Source organism: Onychostoma macrolepis, chromosome 03 (assembly GCF_012432095.1).
Source record: "Onychostoma macrolepis isolate SWU-2019 chromosome 03, ASM1243209v1, whole genome shotgun sequence".
In the NCBI taxonomy this organism is placed as follows: domain Eukaryota; kingdom Metazoa; phylum Chordata; class Actinopteri; order Cypriniformes; family Cyprinidae; genus Onychostoma; species Onychostoma macrolepis.
The window spans coordinates 23,256,591-23,278,344 of NC_081157.1; the positions used below are offsets into that span (position 1 = coordinate 23,256,591).

Here is a 21,754-nt window from a genome sequence, read left to right on the forward strand (position 1 = left end):
AAGAAACCTGTCACCTTTCTGTGTCATGACCCAGCAGCTCAGGCCCGGCCTGCTCTAGAGACACACACACAGCTGCAGTTCTCCAGGGAATTCCTTTGAAACAGTCTTCTGAAGCTTTTTAAGCATCTTAGCCTCTTGTTGGCTTCCAAAACAAAATAATCACTTTGATTCAGCCACAGTTACTGCTGCGCAGCGCAAGCACAACACGACAGCCGAGCAAAGAGACTCTATTAATTAAAACATGCGGATTAAAGACTTATGGTTTATTTTGGGAATAATTTCATAAACTGGGATCAACATTTAATTACAAAATTGGTGGATTTGGTGAGTATTACGGAAAACATTGTGGAAAATGTTTAATAAACCCTTCGGCCTCCAAGCAGAGCTGACCTGGAAAGGAAAGACTTCCTGTAACCAAGAAATGACTATTTAATTACAATATGATTGATATGTGACCTTGGAGCACAAAACCAGTAAAAAGTAGCACAGGAAGCCTATATTTGTAGCAATAGCCATACAATGTATGGGTCAAAATGATAGATTTTCCTTATATGCCAAAAATCATTAGCAAATTAAGTAAGGATCATGTTCCATTAAGATATTTTGTAAATTTCCTACTGTAACTATATCAAAACTTAATTTTTGATTGGCAATATGCATTGCTAAGAACTTCATTTGGACAAATTTAAAGGCTATTTTCTCAATATTTAGACTTTTTTTGCACCCTCAGATTCCTGATTTTCAAATAGTTGTATCTCGGCCAAATATTGTCCGATCCTAACAAACCATACATCAATAGAAAGCTTATTTATTCAGCTCTCAGATGATTAAAAAATAAAAAATAAAATTTGACCCTTATGATTGGTTTTGTGATCCAGGGTCACATATATTGATAGGAGTTATGATAGAAATGATTGAAGATTATTCTTACCTTAATCTATCTATCTATCTATCTATCTATCTATCTATCTATCTATCAAAAACTATGAAAAGAACCAGACAGATAGATAGGAAAGCAAATGTGTTTCTGTCTAGTGGTGTCAACGCTAAATTGGTTTGGTTGATTTAATATGGCTCTTAATATGACAGCTGTGTCTCCCCCTGCATTACACGTGATTGATTGGACTCCCCCCCATCCCCTTTTGACAGCTCTCGGTGACGCGCGTCAGCGTTGGGGACGCGCTCCGACGCGAACACTGCGGTTTGAGAAGAGCCCACCTCCATGTGAATGCGTGCGTGCTCGCCACCCTTCTGTTGTTCTCTCTCCGGAGCGTGCACGCACGCGTCTATCCCCACCTCTCAATGTATTTCCAGCGTCTGCTGGACTTGTACAGACACCGCGTCGGATTCCGAATACAGATGGAGATCTCACTGATGTCTGATGGCCACCGGCGCATCCAAGCTGCGCTAAAGCACACAAGTCAACTATGATACACTGGCATGTGTCTCGAGTGCCAAGCTGTGCGCTGATGGGGATCATAGAGGAACCGGCTGAGAAAGAGATTTGTTTGGACATCACAGGAAAAGCTGCCCGTGGAAATGAGTCCTGAAGAGAAACCAAAGAGGCACTTTACCACTGTGAGTCTATGGAGAGAGAAGTGCAGACTTTCTGTCTTCTCTACGAGGAAAGGAAACTTAAATGACTTCTGAACATCAAGGTGAATTCATTCTTCATTTGAAGCACTTTTACAACGTGCATTGAAATAAATGGCTCAAACTGGTTTCAAACAGCCGCACCTGAATTAAGATCACAGTGTTTTAAGTCTGTGGGAATATACTGGACAAACAGGCATTTATGCATCTTGAATGATAAATTAATCCATATGCGCAATCTTTATTATTCTTATCCCGTTACGCACGTTTAATTCGCAATAGAAGCGCCTGCAAGATCCGGAGCAGGAACTCAGGAAAGGTCGGTGCTCCTGTCAAGAGAATATTAACGCGACAGGCCGTTTAAGAAAGAAGACTGGTTGAAATTTTCTGCGTGTTTTTTAACAACAGGCTGTTGTGCCCTTTATGTCCGTCTGACAGGACGCGGAGTCTCCAGTGAACGCTTATTCTGAATCTGAAGAACAAAAGAGGGCGGAAGGTTTCTTTTTAAGAAACCATGTTGAGTTATTTTTCTTAAGTAGCCTAAATAATGTAGAAACACATCGTTTTTTAAAGTTTGGACTTTTTTTTAACATACTCATCCCCTGCTGGACTTTTTTAATGTTTATTTGATCAAGAGTTTTTGGACTTTATTATGCATAACTGTGTTGGATATGAGGAATGCCATAACTTACGTCAAGCATAAATGCTGACAGTCCTCTAAGTGGTCTCATAAGTACAATTTTCTTCTTGAAAACTAATGCAATGGCTCATTTATGGGGAAAATTGTGCACTTGGCATCAGAATGGAGTGAAGAAGTTCCCTAAGGAGTCAAAGCAAACAGTCCTTGACTTGAGTCTTCATTTTTGTGGTGTTATTATGTAACTTTGATTCATCAGTGAGAGAACATTTTTGATTCACTTGTAGTAAGTCGAAAGATTCCATGCGCTTTGGATAAACCTCTCCGACCCATGTGCGTCAAGAAAGACAGAAGAGAAGAGGAATGCGCTATTGACGTCATGAGGTGAAATAACCAAAACTCAAAATCCTGGAACTGTCTAAACGCATGAGTAAATTTTTCGTGATTTAGTCGTCAGAGCTGTTTGGCGCCATCTCCGTTTGTTTCCCCCTCTTGATTCTTTTTCCACCCAAGCACCTTATTTTCATCATTTTTTGCATTTCTCCCAGCTTGCCTCTGATCTGAACGGTATCATGGCTTCTCCTCAACATCAACATCTGCTGTTTCACAACAGCGAAGTAAGCTGCGACTCCAGCGGCGACGGTGCCATTTCTGTGCGGATCAGCGGCACCAAGCCGCACAAACAGCAGCGTGGGAGTCTGGGCGCCAGCGCCATGTGCAGCATCATCGGGGGCTCCAAACATTGCAAGTACAGCATCTCTTCCAGCTGTAGCTCAGGCGAATCCGCCATCCGCAAACCAGTGGTCAAAGGCCTCCGGACTCAAAGGAAGATGCCGCAGCTGTTCGAAAGGTCGGCCGGACATTTCTGGAACCCCAAGTTTGACTCCAACATTCTGGAGGAAGCCTGCCGCGAGCGCTGCTTCCCTCAAACGCAACGCCGTTTCCGTTGTGTGTTGCTTTACTTGGCGGCCGCCAGCCTCCTCTGGGGGTTGTTCTTCATTGCTAATGCTAATCGATGTGAAAGAACTGCCTTCTTATTGCCCACAACTGCCTTCCTACTCCTCTGTTCTGTCCTGTTCGCCTTCACGTTCACCCGGTTCTACTCCCACTGCTACAATCAAGCCTCGCTGTTGCTCATCGTGGTGACATTTACCCTCACTCTTGCACCTCAGATCCAGACTTCAGGCTTTAGTGACTTTAATGTTCCTCCTTTGAAGGATGAAGAGGACGCAAGCGACTTCAGTGGCGCTGAGGATAAAAACCTGACGTTTGAAGCCACCCGAAGTGGAGGTCTAGTTGCTCCTTGTTTGTCCCCAGTTGGCACCTTCTCTTTAGGCATGGAGGTGCTTTCGTTGCTCTACAGTTTCCTCCACGTCCGTTTGTATGCTTCGCTCCTGCTCGGCTTGCTCTACTCAGTGCTTTTTGAGACTCTTGGCTGGATGCATTTGATTCAAGGCAATGGCTGGAGGAACTCCACCGAGGAACATTTGGAAACGCTCTACTGGCTGATCCCAGGAAGGGCAATTTTACATCTTTGCGCCCACGTCATTGGCATCCACCTTTTTATTATGTCCGAAGTGCGTTCACGCAGCACGTTCCTCAAGGTCGGCCAAGCCATCATGCATGGGAAAGACCTGGAGGTGGAAAAGGCCCTGAAGGAGCGGATGATCCACTCGGTGATGCCTCGTAGGGTGGCCGATGAGCTAATGAAGCAGAGCGATGATGACAATGACAATTCGGTTAAGCGCTACTCGACGGGAGCGGCCATTGCGGGCGCCTCCAGCCCAAAGAGCACCAAACGCAAGAAGACGTCGATACCTCGAGGCCAGATCATCTTTCGGCCGTTCAACATGAAACGCATGGAGCCGGTCAGCATCCTGTTCGCAGACATTGTGGGATTCACCAAGATGAGCGCCAATAAGTCAGCGCATGCCCTAGTGGGACTCCTCAACGACTTATTCGGACGCTTCGATCGCCTGTGTGAGCTCACATGTTGCGAGAAGATCAGCACACTGGGAGATTGTTACTATTGCGTGGCTGGTTGTCCCGAACCAAGAGAGGACCACGCCTACTGCTGTGTAGAGATGGGGCTTGGGATGATCCAGGCCATTGAGCAGTTCTGTCAAGAAAAGAAGGAGATGGTGAACATGCGTGTTGGCGTCCATACTGGCACCGTGCTGTGCGGGATCCTCGGCATGAAGCGCTTTAAGTTCGACGTCTGGTCCAACGATGTCAACCTAGCCAATCTTATGGAGCAGTTGGGTGTTGCCGGGAAGGTACACCTTTCGGAGGCCACGGACAGGTTTTTGGATGACCGGTACTTGCGAGAAGACGGGCGAGTCACAGAAAGGATTGGACCAAGTGTGGTTGCAGATCAGCTTAAAGGTAAGATGTGCATTTCTAGTGACTAACACAGTGTACATGAGTATGTTTCCTTGTTTAGCACTGTGCTTAATCTTTGTTGCGAAACCGTGCCTCAGAGGACTAAGTGAGACACTTTTGGCTCTTGGCTCATGTGGCTGTTAAAAGTTTCTTGCTGCATTGAAACTTCATTCTTCAGCCTGCGTATTGTCAGTGTCCTCAGTGTTCACTTGTCAAATCGTTTTATTGAATCTTTGCCCCTGCGGTTTCTGTGACACATTCGGTTAAAAGGGCAGGTCTTTTAGGCAGTAACATGTTGTCTAACCTTTTCCGCAGCCTTCAGAAAGGGACTATTAGGGATTTGTGCAGTCAGTTTTTCCTCAAAAAAAGCCTGTCATTTTCTATATATTATCATGTTTTCCATTTAGTGGTCAACAAAGCAAAATAAGCATTTGCAAGTGGCAAATTAGCAAAAATCCAGTCATGTTAGCATGCAATGCAATGTTTGCATACATTTGTTGCATATCTATCCTTTCATTTAAAGAGATAGTACACCCAAAAAATGAAAATTGTCATTTACTAACCCTCTAGTAGTGTAATATGTATGACTTTCTTCTGTGGAACACAAAAAGAAAGAAAGATTTACAAAAAAGTCAGCCATCATTTATATATTTTCCATAGATGCAATTAAGTCATACCAGAATGGAACAACATAAGGGTGTGAGTAAATGCATTGTTATATCTAATATTAATTATTTATATTGGTTTTAGTTTAAGTTTTAGTGTTTTTATGTGCTTTTTTTATATGCTACTTTTATTTATTTTTTTGGCTTTTTAATTTATTTAAACTGTAGTCATTTTAAATGTATATTATATATTCATAATATTTACACTGTAAATTATGACAATTTTCATTTTTGGGTGAACTGCCCCCTTAATAGCTAATAAAGAGATTCATGTTGGAAATTTGTAGATTCATTTCGTCTTGCAAAAGGGCTGTAATTTTCTCTGTTACCTGATTTCATGCGCTTTCTGATCAGCAATCAACAAAGAAAAATTAGCGTTTGCAAATTAGCAACCTTTTTTGCATGCTAATGAGGTTAGCATGCAAGCTGTATTTGTACGTTTGTTTCTTCTGCATATTTTGAATTTCAAGCTATCCCCTTCTTTTGCTTAATGGCTGGTCACCTCACTTACATCAAGTATTGGATTCTCAAAGCACTTGACATTTGTATAAATGTGGCTGAAGGCTGGCATTTTGATGTAATTAACTTATGGAAATGGTTCCTTCGTTTTGTTAATTGTACTTGAGCTCAAGCAAAAGCCAATAATTGGGCGTTAAGTGATACATTTTCCTAGCTGTACAGAATATGAATGTCCCAGCATGTTATTAATCCTTTCAGGTCATAATTATGGTTACTTAATAGATCCTCTGGATCCTCTGTAATTAATATCAAATGGAATTCTCATTTTGACAGTATTGATAACGAGTTGAAACCTCTTATAAGATTAGCAAAGTGGCATATTCAGGTTTTTAAGGAGCCAAAACTGACCCATGCGCATCCACGGGACTTTTGACATCTTTATCCGCTGTGCTAAAATCTAAGCACTGAAGGATCCCAAACGCCTGTTTGTGAGTGGATAAAGTCACTTGGCGAAACCGAAATCACTGTGCCAGAACAAATCTCTATGCTGTCACAGCATTGACTTGCCGTGGCAGCGCAGGTGTCTCTGTAGGTCCTGCGGGTCAACTGGAATTGACGGCGCGGCTGTCACCCTTGAGAGTCTCGCTTCATTTCGCTGGTGTTAGTTGCCAGCATTCCCCCTCAATCAGAGAGGATTTGAGTCTCTTGAGGAACTCGGCTTCATTTTTTTTTACTCCGTCATTCCCTCAGCCTTCGTTTAAAAGGGTAAAATGGCCTCCTGAAAACGGTCCCATGGTGCTCGTTTCTGAATATCTGTCAGTTCCTCTCTCAATTTCTTTCCCTCACTCTCTGTTTTTATGTGCCACTCAGTACTGTAGTCTTTCCAGTGGACATAATTTTTTTTTTTTTTTTTTTTTTACAGTTTCATGACTCAGAACGGTACAGCAAGGTTAAGCGTAACATTGCATAACAACCTTTCTTTTTCTAACACCACTGAACTCTCTGTTGAATTCACTGCATCTCATTTCGCTCAGTTTTACACACACTGTACCCGAGGCCTGAAGCTTTAATATATGACTTCCTTTCTTTAATCATCAACAAAATGATTAAAGTGTCGACATTTATTTCCTTCATATCTTGTATTCAGTTGATTGCCCCTCTCCAGGCGGTTATGTTTTTTCTTTTTCTCCTCCCGTTTACTGGCTGAAAGCTTAATTTTCCCACTCCGGAGTGATGTATTCAGTCCAGCGCTCAGGATTTATCTTTCCCTCTTGGATTTGCAGGCCCATTGAATGAGCTCTCCGTCAAGAGAGACTTCAACTCCAGAACGGCAAAAAATCTTCCAGCTGCTCGCAGTAGCTGCGTAAATCACCGAAGGAAAGTAGCGAGCTCGTGTGGAAACCTGGCAGACCTGGGAATAGAGACTGGCCGGGTCTCGAGTAAATCACACCGGCCTGGACGCTAATCATAAAACGGCAGTCTCTCTTCAGACGCCGATGTTCTTTTGAATTGGACATGTGTTTAAATGAAAGCGTTGGCTGTGCTGACTCTCGCTGCAAGGTCTTTCAATTTGCTGGTGAAATCAAGCTGCACAAACCAACAAAAACAACACACCTGGGTCATTCCTACTGTGCAGTACATTTTCATGTGAAATCAAACCATGAAACCAAGAGCCCATCGAATCTAAAATGGTGTTTTTGTAGATTTTAGTCCTTGTGTGCTTTTGAAGTAGTCTATATGTTAGTGTACTGCTGAAAGAGCAAAGTCATTTATGTATAATTTTAAAATGTGCAGTTCTTCGCTACAAATGCTAAAAATGGCTCATTTTCTTCTAATACAATATTATGATTATGTAAGTTAATATAAATTACTGTATTATGTAAAAAAAATATATATATATATATATATATATATATATATAGTATCGTATTTAAAATGTCCTATTTATGGGAAATCGTGCACTGTAAAAAAAATTAAAAATAAAAAGTTTAGAAAACATAGCAGTTTAAAGCAACCAGCTTCAGCAGATTTTTGTTTTGACTGTGTCCCCAAATATCACCTTCCATCCTGTTTTTATTTCAGTCTTCTGTAAATTCTAACGAAAGCCAGTGAATGACATCATCTTCCAGGAAGTGATATCATTTTGGCGGGAAAACAACAGCAGTATTAGCAATGGATTCAATGAATTCTTTAATGGTGTCTCACTATAAAACATCCATCTTTGTTACTATAAATCTAAACCTTTTTTTGTTTTGTTTTGTTTTATTTTGAAGACATACCGAGCTGTTACTGCACAACAGGAACAACCCACCACCAATTGTCTCCGCTAATGCTAGGAAAACAGGTCTGACGTAAATGGAGAGGGAATGATAAATGTGTACTTATACAGTCGCCTCCAGTGCTAGTCAAGAAAAACAATATCCTGATCTCACACGCTCTTGTATTGCGTGCAAGCGGCGAAAGTCACTGTCATTTCTATAATGCTGTCTGGTGCACTTCCAATAAACCACAGTCTGCTTTATAAATAGCAAAAATAAGAATAGTCATAACTGCTGGCCTGGATAAACAACACCAGCCGATGCATCGCCCAAGGGAGGACAAGGCTTGACCATTTGGCTACTTTTTGGAAAACAAGTGCATTTCTTGTAGCTCCATGATGAGAGATTAAAGCGTTTAATAAAATAACCTCTTAGCACAAGTGTTCTTGAGTGTCACGGTAGCGTGTATCTTTGTGCTTTCCACATCCCGTTCCCTCCGGCGCTTCCGATTTCCCACTGCGTGTGTGTGTGTGTGTGTATGTGTGTGTATGTGTATGTATGCAGGCCCCTGTTGTGTGGAGTGCTTGTTTGAGTGGAAATGGTGGCTATTTTTGGCTGTTTCCCTGGAAAGTACCTGACTGTGCCCTGGTCCTCCTGCGGTTTCAGAGAACGATGCCACCTCCCTTATCGTCGGGTTATCCAAATACTCGTTTTGTCAGGCATTTCAATTCCCACTGAAGAAAAAATATGGGTCATATTTTTGTGGCCCACAATTTTTCCTGTGAACTCAATTTAGGGGATGCAGCCTGTTGTACCACCAAGTAGGTTATGATTGTTCATTAAGCTAACTTAGCATGACGGTGGCTTGGTTATTTTCAGAGTAGCTTTTGCATTAACAAGCTGCTTTTTCCAGTAATTAGCATTACTACAAAAACTTCACCCTCACATGAAAGTCTTATTCATTTTAGTGAATTGGTTCTTTTGTACAGATTGTTTTTGTCAATAAATGATTCTTTAATCAAATGAAAGGTTCCTGTGACATTTACTGACTGATTGACTGTATTAACTAGAAATATTAGGAGCAGCTTGTTAAGAGAAAGTGTGGCTGTGAAATAGTTAAATGTTGTACTATAGGTGTAGCTAAACTTTTAGCGTTCAGCTATGTAAATGACAGTGTTTGCTAGTTTTATTAGTTGCTTTGTTTAAATTGATCTGTTTATTGTTGACTGCTGTAATGCAATCACGGTGTGGTTGTGAAATGGTTAAATGTTGTTGTTCTTTGCTAAGTGTTTACCGTTCAGCTATGTATAAATGACTGCATTTGCTAGTTTTCTCGGCTAGTTTATCAGTGTGGTTGCAAAATAGTTAGGCTAAATGTTGTTCTTTGTAACGCTTCATCTGCTAAGTTTTTAGCATTCAGCTATGTATATGGCAGTTTTTGCTAGTTTTATTAGTTGGGCCATTCTACAGAAACGTACATTTTTCTGTCCCTAGCCTTTACAGAAATATTACAGTTGAAAAACACCTTAGGGTTACAATTTTTTAAATACTTTAAAATAAAACAATGTGTTATTTTAACAATTAGACCTTGCGCCATCAATGTGGCAATATTTGTTTTTAATTAATTATAAAGAATTCCAAGCACCACAAAACTGCTTGTCTCCACAGCCATGTACAGAGGGAAAGTGCTTTATTTTGAGGTCAAAAACTGTTTTTCTACCATTTTAAAATACAATAATGTATTCATAACTATCAAATATATTATGTGAATGACATAAAAAAACAATATTCTAAAATATATAATGAAAGTAGTGGTCCCCTGGAGTTGTCACTGGTGTTACCGTTTAACAAAAATCTGTTATTTTGTAATAAAAATCACACTGATGACATCACTTGACTTATTTCCTGAAGATCTATGAAAAAAGGCCCACGATAAGTCCATTGTCTCTTTTCAGTTATCAGAAATTTTCTCATTTATCTCATGATTTCATATGAAGCTTTTAGTTGAAGTCACTGGTATGACCTACTTTATTGTTAGGGAATTGTAAAAAACTAGAATACAATTGAATTAAACTATTTAATTTAGTGAGTATACCATGATTGACAACATGTGGTTTGATATCTTGTAGCAGACTTTTTGTAAAATGCATTTTTCTTGAAAATTGTCTCTGGTGTTACTGTCACTGGTGTTACCTTCCTTGTGGGTAACACCAGTGAAGATCAGTTTATGTTTATATTCTTTTACTAACTGCTTTCACTAAATACCAAATGTAAAAATTTAGTCTCATCTAATAATTATAGTTGAAGAATAAGGATCTTTGGTCTAATGTATGTCACTGGTGTTTCATTGTGTCACTGGTGTTACCGATAAAATGTATCACATGTGACATGATGATAATTTTACATCCATTGAATTCTGCTTCACTCGAGAGTTAAGATTTAAAGGATTGCATCATTATTTGTTTATAATTGTTTTTCAAATATTTTCATTTTTATAGCAAATACATGGTTGCGCAAATGAACTAACATCATTCAATCACACTTTTAACAAACCTGATTAAAATAAATAAAACACAATCTCCTTATTTGTTACATTATCACTATTTTTCTGTAACTCTGACTACATGTGCTGAAAAAAATCGAGAAACAATATTTCAGAAAAACCTTTAAAATTGCCAAAGTAGTAAGGTAACACCAGTGACAAAAAAATGGTACATGTGGTCTTTAAATAAATGTACAAAATTAAAAAAAAAAAAAAGTAATTAAGCTGTCATTTATGTGTATTCATAAAGTCAAAAGGTAATCTAATAATGTGGTCTAAGTTTAAATGTTAAAAAAATAAATTAAGACATCTTGCTATACCATAAGTGTACGTTTCTGTAGAATGACCCTGTTTTTGTTGTCGCTTTAATGCAGTCCCCTCAGTTTAGCTATTTTTTGTTATTAGTTTGTAGTGTAGAACAATTTGAGTAATTTTTTTTTTTATCAAAGTAGTTTCACTGTAGTTAAGCTAATTTAAATGATGAGCACCTTAAGAGTTAGTGCCATTACGAAATACTTCAATGATTTTGCTCTTTGTTACATTTTTAGCATCCAGCTAAGTTTCATCAGTGTGATTGCGAAATAGTTAAATGTTGTTCTTTGCTAAGTTTTTAGTATTCAGCTATGTTAATGGCGTAAAGACATAAAAGTCTTTGCTAGTTTTATTAGTTGTGTTTAGTGAAAATATATTTGTTTTTGTTGTCTGTTTAATGCCATCACCGCAATTTAGCTACTTTTCGTTAATAGTTTGTAGTGTTAACCTCTTAACTGTCACCGTCCACCCTGTGGGACGCCTACGTTTACTTCACTATTTTACAATTAAATCCTAATCTAATCATGACAAACTATATATCGTTGGAAAGGTCTAAGACTCCTAAATAGGTATTTTACCACTTTTTTTGTAAAAAAATTATGTAGGAAAAGTAATAGATTAATTTATGACAAGAGTGCACCTGAAAAATCTACATCATAACAGGAGTTCTGACCTTTGTCACAGAAAGTCTTCTTAGTTGCCTTTTTCTCTATCACGCTTTAGAAATCATAAGAAATTATATATCAGTTGAAAACTTAAAATCTCAAAATTCATCCTTTGAAACCCATTTTAAAATCAGACATTGCATTACCATGGAAATGGTACATCAAAATCACGTTGGAAAATGTTTTCATTCATGAATTATAAAAAAATAAGTTTGGATAGTGCACTATCATGTCTGTGTTCAAAACTGTGAGTGACAGTTAAGGGGTTAAACAATTTTATTCATTTTTTTTTTTTAAAACAAAGACTTTAGCTTAACTGTAGTTAAGCTTGTTAAAGTTAGTGTGGTTGTGAAATATAGTTAATAGTTAAAAATGCTTAAATGCTATTACAGTGTGGTTGCGAAAGAGTTAAATGATGTTGGTCTTTTTAGCTGTTTTTAGGTGTTTGCTAATTTTGTTAGTTGTACTTATTGTAAATTTATCTGTGTATTGCTGATCACTTTAGTGTTATCAACTCAATTGGCAATATTATCACAAAGTGGTTGCAAAATAATTAAATGTTGGTCTTTGCCAAGTGTTTAGCATTCAGTTATGTAAATGACTTTTTGCTAGTTTCGTTAATTGTATTTAGTGTAAATTTATCTGTTTGTTGTTGTCACTTTAATGCTATTACCTCAACATTTCATTAGTAATTTGTAGCGTAGAATGAGATTGACTGTAGTTTCACCATAAATTACGAGCAGCTTGTTAGAGACACTGTAGTTGCAAAATAGTTATATTGTGTTGTTCTTATGTATCCTGCAGGATACAACACATGCAAACTTCTGCATAATTTCATACATATCCTGTACAATAGTCCTGTTTTTATTTAAATAGACATGGAGGATACAATTCCTGCATATAATTCTTTCCTTCGTAGAATTCCTGCAGGTACTATTTCAGGAAAATGAGCCAAAAATCATGTAGGAAATCTGCACAATATTCCTGCAGGTTTTTTGGCAAGTTTTTCTTGCTGGTATTATTAGGTTGTTTTTTTGTTTTTGCTGGTATTATTAATTGTATTTCGTGTACATTTATCTGTTTATCTGATCGCTTTAATGCTATGACCTTAATTGAGCTCATTTTTGTAAGTAATTTGTAGTGTAGCTAACTATTTTAAGGTAGCTTGACTGTAGCTTTAAATTATACTTATACGACTGAATACTAGCCTATATGTTACATTTTAATTATACTACTTTAAATTATAAATTATTTAAGATACAGTTTCAAGTTAGCACCCCAGCACTGGTCAAGTGGTAGTCGATATGCCTTGTACGTGTGAATTTGAAAGTTGCAGATTGTTAATTGCATATCCATCAATATATCGTCTGTGAATTTCCATAAACCGCTCTGTACGCGTTGTACGGCTAGGCTTTGATTTTAGTCGCTGACATGCGAGTGACCTCTTATCAAATCATTCCAACTGAAAGAGAAACAGTGCAACCACTTGTTTTGTGCTCCCAACGGATTGTTTTTCAATTAAGCATGACAGGGATTGTAGAAGAGCCTCGAAAATTATCGTCTGTAGTTAATTTAAACTATATTTTCTGCAAAAACTGCCAACTGCCTTTTCACTGCCATGATGCTTGGATGTTTACAGGACATTGATATAACATTTCTATGGCATTCAAAGTGATTTTTAGTGCTGCTGCTGTTTTGGGTCATTTGTTTCTTGCTTCTGTGGTTCAAATCTATCTTGAGATAGTATTGATTCTAGCCTGTCCCATATCCTGAAATCCAGTTATTTTTCCTCTCTCAGTGCATGTATTTTCTGATTCCTTGTTCTGGTTGTACAATCAGTTATGTTTGCATAAAATAATTGGCCATTTGTTTCACCTAAACCTCTGCAGATGTTCGATTCAATGGCGTTAAAACGAAAACCCATGATTAATCACCTAGATTCTTCTCTGTTCATCTGCAAATGACTCATTTTCCATTCATTTCACTTTCATCTCGTTCATCCGATGGCAGCCGTTGTGCCGTGTGTGTGTGTGTGTGTGTGTGTTACTGTAGAACAACCTTCGATGTGAGGACTGACAATGTGGCGCCGTGACCTTCACAAGGAGGACTGAAGGCAAGCAGGCAGTCCGACGGGAGAGTGAAGGAGTCCTATAATGTGTTCATTTGATGGACGTCAGAGGACAGTCTCCATATAAAGTGAACCTCTGCGCTATTTGTCTCAGGGGATTTTGGAGAAATCTGCAGTCATATAATCAGAAAATTCAGTTCTCCAAACTGCATGCTCTCAAGAGAGCGTAGGTTGTGAATTGATCAACTTAGATTTGTTTGTTTATATCTCGGCGTGCAGCAGTCTTTTATCATGAAGTGGAGATTTTGACATGTTTTAACCCTGATGGGGTGGTAGTGGGTGTTAGTGGTTAAGGACTCTTGATTGGTAATTTGAGGGTTGCTGGTTCGATCTTAGCAAATTGTGAGCTTGCGATATATCGTTCTATCTAATGTTCGGCTGTTTTGAGATTATTGTTACACTTCCCCATAAAGTCAATTTCAAAATCTATTGATACACATATTTATTGATATAATGGGTGTCATATAATGGGAACTAAAAGTCTTAGAAATGCTTCAGTTCTTTACATTGCAAATAAAGTCATGCTATTGGGTTGTAAGATTTAAAAAAAAAATGTTTTTAAAGAAGTCTCTTATGCTCACCAAGGCTGCATTTATTTGACCAAAAGTAAAAACATTAATATTTTGAAAAATTATATTTTAAATTAACTGCTTTCTGTTTTAATATATTTTAAAATGTAATTTATTCCGGGGATGCAAAGCTGAATTTTCAGCATCATTACTCCAGTCTTCAGTGTCACATGATCCTTCAGAAATCATTCAGTGTTAAAGACAGGTGTGCTGCATCATTTTTTTTGTGGAAACCCTGACACATTTTGTTCAGATTTGTTGATTAATAGGAAGTTTAAAAGAACAAATTTTATTTGAAGTAAAAGGTTTTTGTAACATTATAAATGTCTTTACTGTCACTTCTGGTCAATGTAAATCATCACTGGTGAATAAAAAAAAATATATTTTGTTAAAAAAAAAATCATACTGGCCCCAAGCTTTTCAAAGGTAGTGTATCAGCATGAAACTTTACATAAATATTAAATGCATTTCAATGAATAATTTGTAAAATCATCATGAATTTGAATATGTCTCAATATTTAGTATTTTAGTATTTAGTATATTTCAGTATTTTGTGTGTAATTATTTAGTTTTAATGACAGCAGCACTGGAGCTAACATGAACAAAACCTTATGATCATTTTCTCCATAATATTTGGATATTTTCCAAAAAACGTTTTGTGCTTCATTGGAAGCAAGAACATCTGACCTTCTGTACAAAGAATTTGCAGAATTTTAGATATTTCTTCATTTTATACCAGGATCTTTGTTTTAGTCCTAATACTATCAGTGTATTTTCAGACTTTTGGAAACCCATCAATATTATATTGCACCCTGCATCCTAGATATAGCTATAGACTCAGGCCATTGAAAACCCATAGCGGTGGACTGCTGGTTATCACCGTTGTGCTCTTGAGCTCTTGGCACTTAACCTCAGACCGCTCCAGTGGGACTGTAAGGAGTTCATCCTGGCGCTTTGTGACAATAACAGAGGAAATATATTTTCTCTGGCCTTGGTCAGATATTAGTAAATACATTTTTTTAGTTGTTAAGAACCAGGGTTAATATACAGTCAAACCAAAATTTATTCAGACACCTTCAACATTTCTCACATTATCACACTCTCAGAAATAAAGGTACAAAAGCTGTCACTGGGGCGGTACCTTTTACATGTTTGTATCTAAAAGGTCCATTTTGGTACCTTAACACATTAGTACTTAAAGTGTACATATTTGAACTTAATAGGTACAAAAGTGTACCTTTTGAAAAGGTACCGCCCCAGTGACAGCTTTTCAGTGTTGTAAAAAAAGGGTGCATTAGCAATTAAAGAAAAACACTCAAGAATAACATGGTCAGGTCAAAGTGTCTGAATGATTTTTGTCCCAAATTTTTATCAATTTTACTGCTACTCTGTATGAATAATTTTTGGGTATAATATGTCACAGTTTACTTTACTTTGCTATCCTCACTTACATAAATGAACTATAGTGTCCTGCACCTACTAGTAAAAATATATAAAAAAATTATATCTGGTGTCTGAACAATTTTTGGTTTGACTATAGTAGTTAACTGAAGCTAAAACTAAAACTAAAAGCATAAAAAATATTTTTGTTACGTGAAATGACAAAAACACACAACCAAATTACTAACATTTTAAAGCTGCAGTCCGTAAGTTTTGCCTCTTTGTCGACATCTCTGTTTGAAAACCTGGAATTGCAGCTGCTTGCAGAATTATCTCGCTTTCGTGGGGTTGTGATCCGGTGTTCCGGCCACGGCTTCAGCACAGATGAATCTAATGTTTTGAGGTGAATGTGTAGCTGTCGGTGTGGATGTTTACCGTACTTCGCAATCACAGATTTTAGCCTATGTCTTGGAAATGTGACCCAAATAAGAATTTTCACTGTATATTGCCATCTGAACAAGTAAGTAACAAGTCTGCCACGTTTGTTCTGACCAACTGAGGAAAAAAGCATTACCATAAATCGCGCTATCAATGGTAATTAAATCTAACGATCGTTTAGCTCATATCACATCAAACCGTGCAAATTATTATTATTGTTATACTTTATTCTCAAATTATTAATGTTAACAACATCAGCATTGCGTGACTATGAGTAGTGTGTATTAGCGTGTAGATTTCAATTTCTGTACAGTCTAATATCTAATTGTCATACCATTCGAATTTCATATTAATAAATTCTTTTAACCCAAAAAGCAAACTATGCTCCCTTCGAACTGGTTTTCTTTAAAATACAAATCTTGTGTAATCCCAGGCTAATCTGTAATCAGAAGCACATTTAAAACTGGAATATAATTAAATTTCATTCACATGTGTTTCATAAATCCTTTCTGGATTACAAACCGCCATCAAATGATACATTTAATTATACCAGCTGCTGTGAGAAAAGAATATAAACGATCCGCCTAGTAGCTGGGACAAGTTCTTTATGTTTACAGATGTGACGTAATGACGCAGTGCCATGCTCGAATTTCCCGCGAAAACCTACCTCGTACCTCTCAAATTAGAAAACATTATTATAAGCTCTAACCGTTGTGAATCAGGCTAAAGTAAGGTGATAGTTTTGAACACTGCCTAGTTATGTAATTGCTCAAATATTGATTTCGGATAATTTTTAACCAAAAAAAGTTACAGACTGATTCAAATCAAAACAAAAAGTATAAAAAAAAAATTAATTAATTAATTTAGCATGAATGAACAAGGGGTCAAAATTTGTCCAGTTAGCAAAGGTCATTTAGCCCCTGCTGCTAGCTGCTCGGACTACACAGTCTGTTGCTAAAAAGCATCTTTCTCCATTGACAAAATTATCAGCTAGATTTCCCCAGGTATTTTTAACGACTTGTGAAACAGAACGAGTGTGGTTTGGTGTCAAGGAGCGAGTTGACTGTGAAGACAAGGTAACTTCTTTCGGCAGCTGTGATGACAGCTAATGAGACAGCTAAGAGTAAATATATCCTGCTGTGATACTGATTCCCAACATGCCGAGGCAGCTGCTGCTCTTTGATGTGTGATTGTACGGCGTCTGAAGGTGACAGGAGAAGTACACTAGCGCCGTATCTGCTGCAATGCTGCAGGGACCGCTGACCGTCTGCACTGTTCTGACCTACTGACTCCAAGTATGTTCTCATAAAGCCATTAATAGAATATGAAAAATTAAAAGTGGCAGTGTTGTTTCTCATTCTGACGTAGTCTCTTTCCTCTTGTCCCTATGGTGTCTGCACTAGCAAAGCCAATGTTCTGCAGCCGTGAAGCAAGATGTTTTTTTTTTTCTTTTTTCTTTTTCCCTTGAATGACCTGTGATTGAGTGTCTTGCTCAAGGGCACCATGATTATATACTGGAGAGCCATACTTCATGATTCAGTCTAACCAGGGTTCAAACCAGGCGATCGAGGTTAGGAGTTGAGCGTATTTTGAGCATTAAAGGGATAGATCTGTTGTTAAAGTTTGCTGTTTATTTACTCACCCTCAAGCAATCAAAATTAATACCTGACGATATATATTGAGGTCTTATGAAGCGAAATGATCAGTCTGTGCAAGAAACTAAACATTATTTATAACATTATTAACTGTAATCCAGGGCCTCAGGCAAACTAGAGTGATTAATGATTGGTCAAGAGTGATTTTTGGTTTGCAAACTAATCATTCTTTTGAATCATTCTAGTGAACTATATGAACCAGTTCACCAAATCGGACGGGGCTGCGTTTCCCAAATCCATTGAACCCAATGGAGCTACGATCAACTTAGGCTTACGATGCTTTTTGGAAATGCAGCCCTGAACGGTCTAAAACTGTTCACGGCTCGAGCAGCACAGATCTACAACATACTCAATCAAGCTCACTTTCGGATTTGTCTGACAGTCACTACGACTCAAAATGAGCACATGAGCCAGTGATATGTGCATGCATGAACCTAGCACTTGAAAAAAGGTGTTGAAATGAAAGTTTTTATGGTTTCACGTTATTTCTGTAAAAAGGTTAGCTGAAGAAGGCTATTTTAGTCATTTTATATGCTTTAGACAGGTAAAACATCCAAGTTTCACATTATAACTTTACTCTAATGATTTAATTAACTGTGTATGTGATTTGTCATTGCGCTATTATGTAAAGGATAGGGCTGTCTTAGTCGATGATTTTTAAAAATCATCGATGTCATTTTGCTCGTGTCGACTAACTGGCAAAATACACTGTTAGACATTTCTGTAATTTCCACAGTTATTTACTGTATATCACCCAGTGTAATACTGCAAATTCCCTTTACAGTAAATAACTGTAATACCCTTTGCATCATGGGAATTTTCTGTGATGTCAGACCCCACATACAGAGACTTACTGTATTTTTTAAAATTGCTGTATACTACTGTAACGGTCTCTTTGGCGCCATTATACTGAGGTCGTTTTATTTTCCTAATTTCTTACATTTGGATTGACACAATTTGCCCTGCACCGTGTCTATAACGCCGCAACAGCTTGGGACTGACTACTGGACGTGTTACATCGCTTCTAATGATTGGAAAATCCGTTTATACTTCGTGTCAGAAACAGCGCCAGCGCTTGGAGTACATCTGTACATCAGAAATATACCGGGGCATCACATTACTGTCCACATCCACTGAAGATAGTATATATAATGGGTTCTATATTGCTTTTTTATCGAGTCGCGCCTCACTGCGCCGCGCCACTCGCGTCCGAGGAAGACGCGGAAGCAGCGGGGCAGCGCCGGGGATGAACCCGAGAGAGTGGGAGTGCTCCGGAGAACATCTGGGCTGTGTGTCGATGCACCTTACGAGAGAAAAAGACCAGCAAGCAAGGTAAAAATATATGTATGTTTGTCTGTGTGTTTGTGTCAGATTTTTGCACACCAGTTTAACCCATAGTAACATTTACTAGTCAACATGGCGGTTACAGAACTTTACCATGGTAAACTGCTGTCGTTTCAAACGACTTTTGTCAGCTTATTGAATTAAGTTACCGAATTAAAATTGTTTTTAAGGAGCAACGCTTATCTTATATTAACATTTAAGTTAACTAATGTGAAATTTAGTTCAGGTGTTAGTAGTTAATGTTGGCCAGTAGCCTGAGAAAATAAAATCGTATGTTAGCTAGGTTAAACAAGTTTTATGGCTAGCTGCCTTTCTAGTTTTAGAGTTAGTTTGTTATAGTTTTTAATGGAATTTAAGGTTTACTGCATTTTTTTGTATTTGTGTTTTAAAGGCAACTGCAATGAAGCATCAAGAAAGACATGAGCAAGCCAGCCACCCTGAGACTGATAATTCATGCTAAGAGAACAGCTATGGTTTTGAGAGGTTTGTGTATTTTATATGAGGTTTGCCTTTTAAAAGTGTGCTATTTCTTCTACTTGTTTTTCAGAGAAGACATTTCTGTCAAAGTGGATGGTGAGCAAAGATGGTGGCCACGTTTTGGAGCAGCACCTGGGTTTTGCAGATGTCTATGTATTCTTTGGCTGCTTGTCTTTTTCCCCATTATGTTTCTGTTGCCTAAAGATTCTTTGTGAGGATGAATCCAGAGGACACAACATAATGCACTGCAAAACGTCCTAAGACAGGAGAAATGGTGAAGATGCACTGTTCCAGCATTGGAAGACTGTATTTTTAAGTGTTATACATGCAATGTTTTAAATAAAGAATTTGATATTTTGTAATTATTGTGTCTGTTTGAATTGAATGCCAGTAGTACCTATGTAGAGTAAAAATAAAATGAATTCTATATAAAAATTATAAAATCTAATGAAATCTATATTAAAATGAATGAATTACAGTAGTATATTGATAAATCAAATACAGTTTGCTACTGTAAATCTTAATTACAGTAACTGTTTTCAGTAAGTTACTGTAAAAACCCTTTGAAATGTCTAACAGTGTACCAGAAGTGGCACATTTCAGGCGGACGAGAATGTGTGAGGCTGCATGATATATTTCAACCCATTTAAAAATAATAATTAAGCATAATTGTGTATTTACAAACGCTATGATTTAATTAAATAATTATATGCGATGCAGTTCTAATACAGTCTATGCGCTTTAATTATTTACATGCATGTAGGTTACGTTCGTGCGTCACACAGCGGCTCCGTTCACAGGAGCTCCACAGGAACTGTTATCATTTACATGTGTGGAGCGTCTCAAACTCCGTCTCTGCATGTTGTTGTGAGTTTGGGTTTATTAACATTCATCTGGGAACGCAACTTACGCCATTTCATCAGATTTGTAAGGTAAATCATTTATAAATCTACACAAACAGGAGAATACATCACGATTTCAAAATAAAAGCTCAAACCCTTACTCTGAGTTTACAGGTTTTGATGTCCACATATTCATTTAATCACAGCGGCTACAGCATTTCTGTCCTAAAGAAATGGCCAAATATTAAAGATTAAGTGGACATTTGAATTAAATGGTGCTTGGTCAATATTAAACAAGGATTAGATCAAGCAGTAATGTGTAAAAATTCTTAAGTAAAATGGTTGATTATTTTGTGGGAAATTAATTGTTTAGATTAATCGATAAATTAGTCGATAGATTAATTGAAATAAAAATAGTCGTTAGTGGCAGCCCTAGTAAACGAACAAGTGAATTGAAACGGTTCATTAAAACAAATCCCAGTTTGCCTCAGGCTCTGGTTTACAGTTACAACATTATTAATGTTGTGAATAATGTTTTATTTCTTGCACAGACCGAACGCTTTGCTTCATAAGACCTCAATATATTGTCAACAGCTACAGGTATTCATTTTGTGTTCCTTGATATGTTTTTTTTTTTTTTAATTACCAAGGACCACTTCTTCTTTACTGTTTTTCTGAAGAAAAAGTCGACAGAGCTGTCGTGGTTTGTCTATGTTTGGAAGGCTGCTTCTCAGAACGTGCTCTTGAAGGCTGGCCATGTCCACTGGTTAAAAAGCATCTCTTATTAAGCATTTTTGGGCTTTTGTTTATTGCTCGGCTCATATAGCAATCCATTTTATGGAGTTAATAAAGTAGGAGGTCGCTATATTTTGGTATGTGGCTTATTTCCAAGATAACGTGATTGGATTTAAGTTTATTCTGGGCTTGTTCTTTTTTTTTTTTAATAGCGAGATCTGGCAACACTAATGAATCAAAAACGTTCCTCATTCACTGTGCACCACACATACAAGTCTGATATGTCATTAACAACTAATTGTTCAGTTTGATTCATTACACACTGAGTAGAGTATTTAAAAATAAATTTTTCTGGATTTAATTTGATTGTAGCATGCGTTTGTCACTGTCGTAAATGACTGAATTGTGTTTGTACAGAACAGGATTGAAGCCCTGTTCACACCAAGAACGATAACTTTAAAGATAACTATAAAGATAACGATTAAAGATAACCAGCAAACGATATCATCTGTTTATTCTAAGCGCACGTGCGTCTGCTGCTTTAAATTCTCGAGCTTGTTATAGCAGGATGGATTCTGATTGGGTTTCAATGTTTGTATCGTTCATCAGCTGGAAAAAAATATTCTGAAAGTGATTCCAACGATATCGTTTCTCTGTGCCTTTATCGTTATAG

General features: G+C 37.6%; 1 protein-coding gene across 1 annotated transcript in view; it reads left to right on the plus strand.

The window, feature by feature from the left end:
* The first annotated feature begins 1,226 nt into the window (after window positions 1-1,226).
* The window catches only part of LOC131534865 (adenylate cyclase type 9-like), a 78,461-nt gene continuing 57,933 nt past the window's right edge, over window positions 1,227-21,754 (plus strand). Inside the window, exon 1 of the mRNA XM_058767958.1 lies at window positions 1,227-4,615. Coding sequence (XP_058623941.1) covers window positions 2,803-4,615 — 1,813 coding nt within the window. The 5' untranslated portion in view covers window positions 1,227-2,802. The remainder of the gene's footprint in view (window positions 4,616-21,754) is intronic.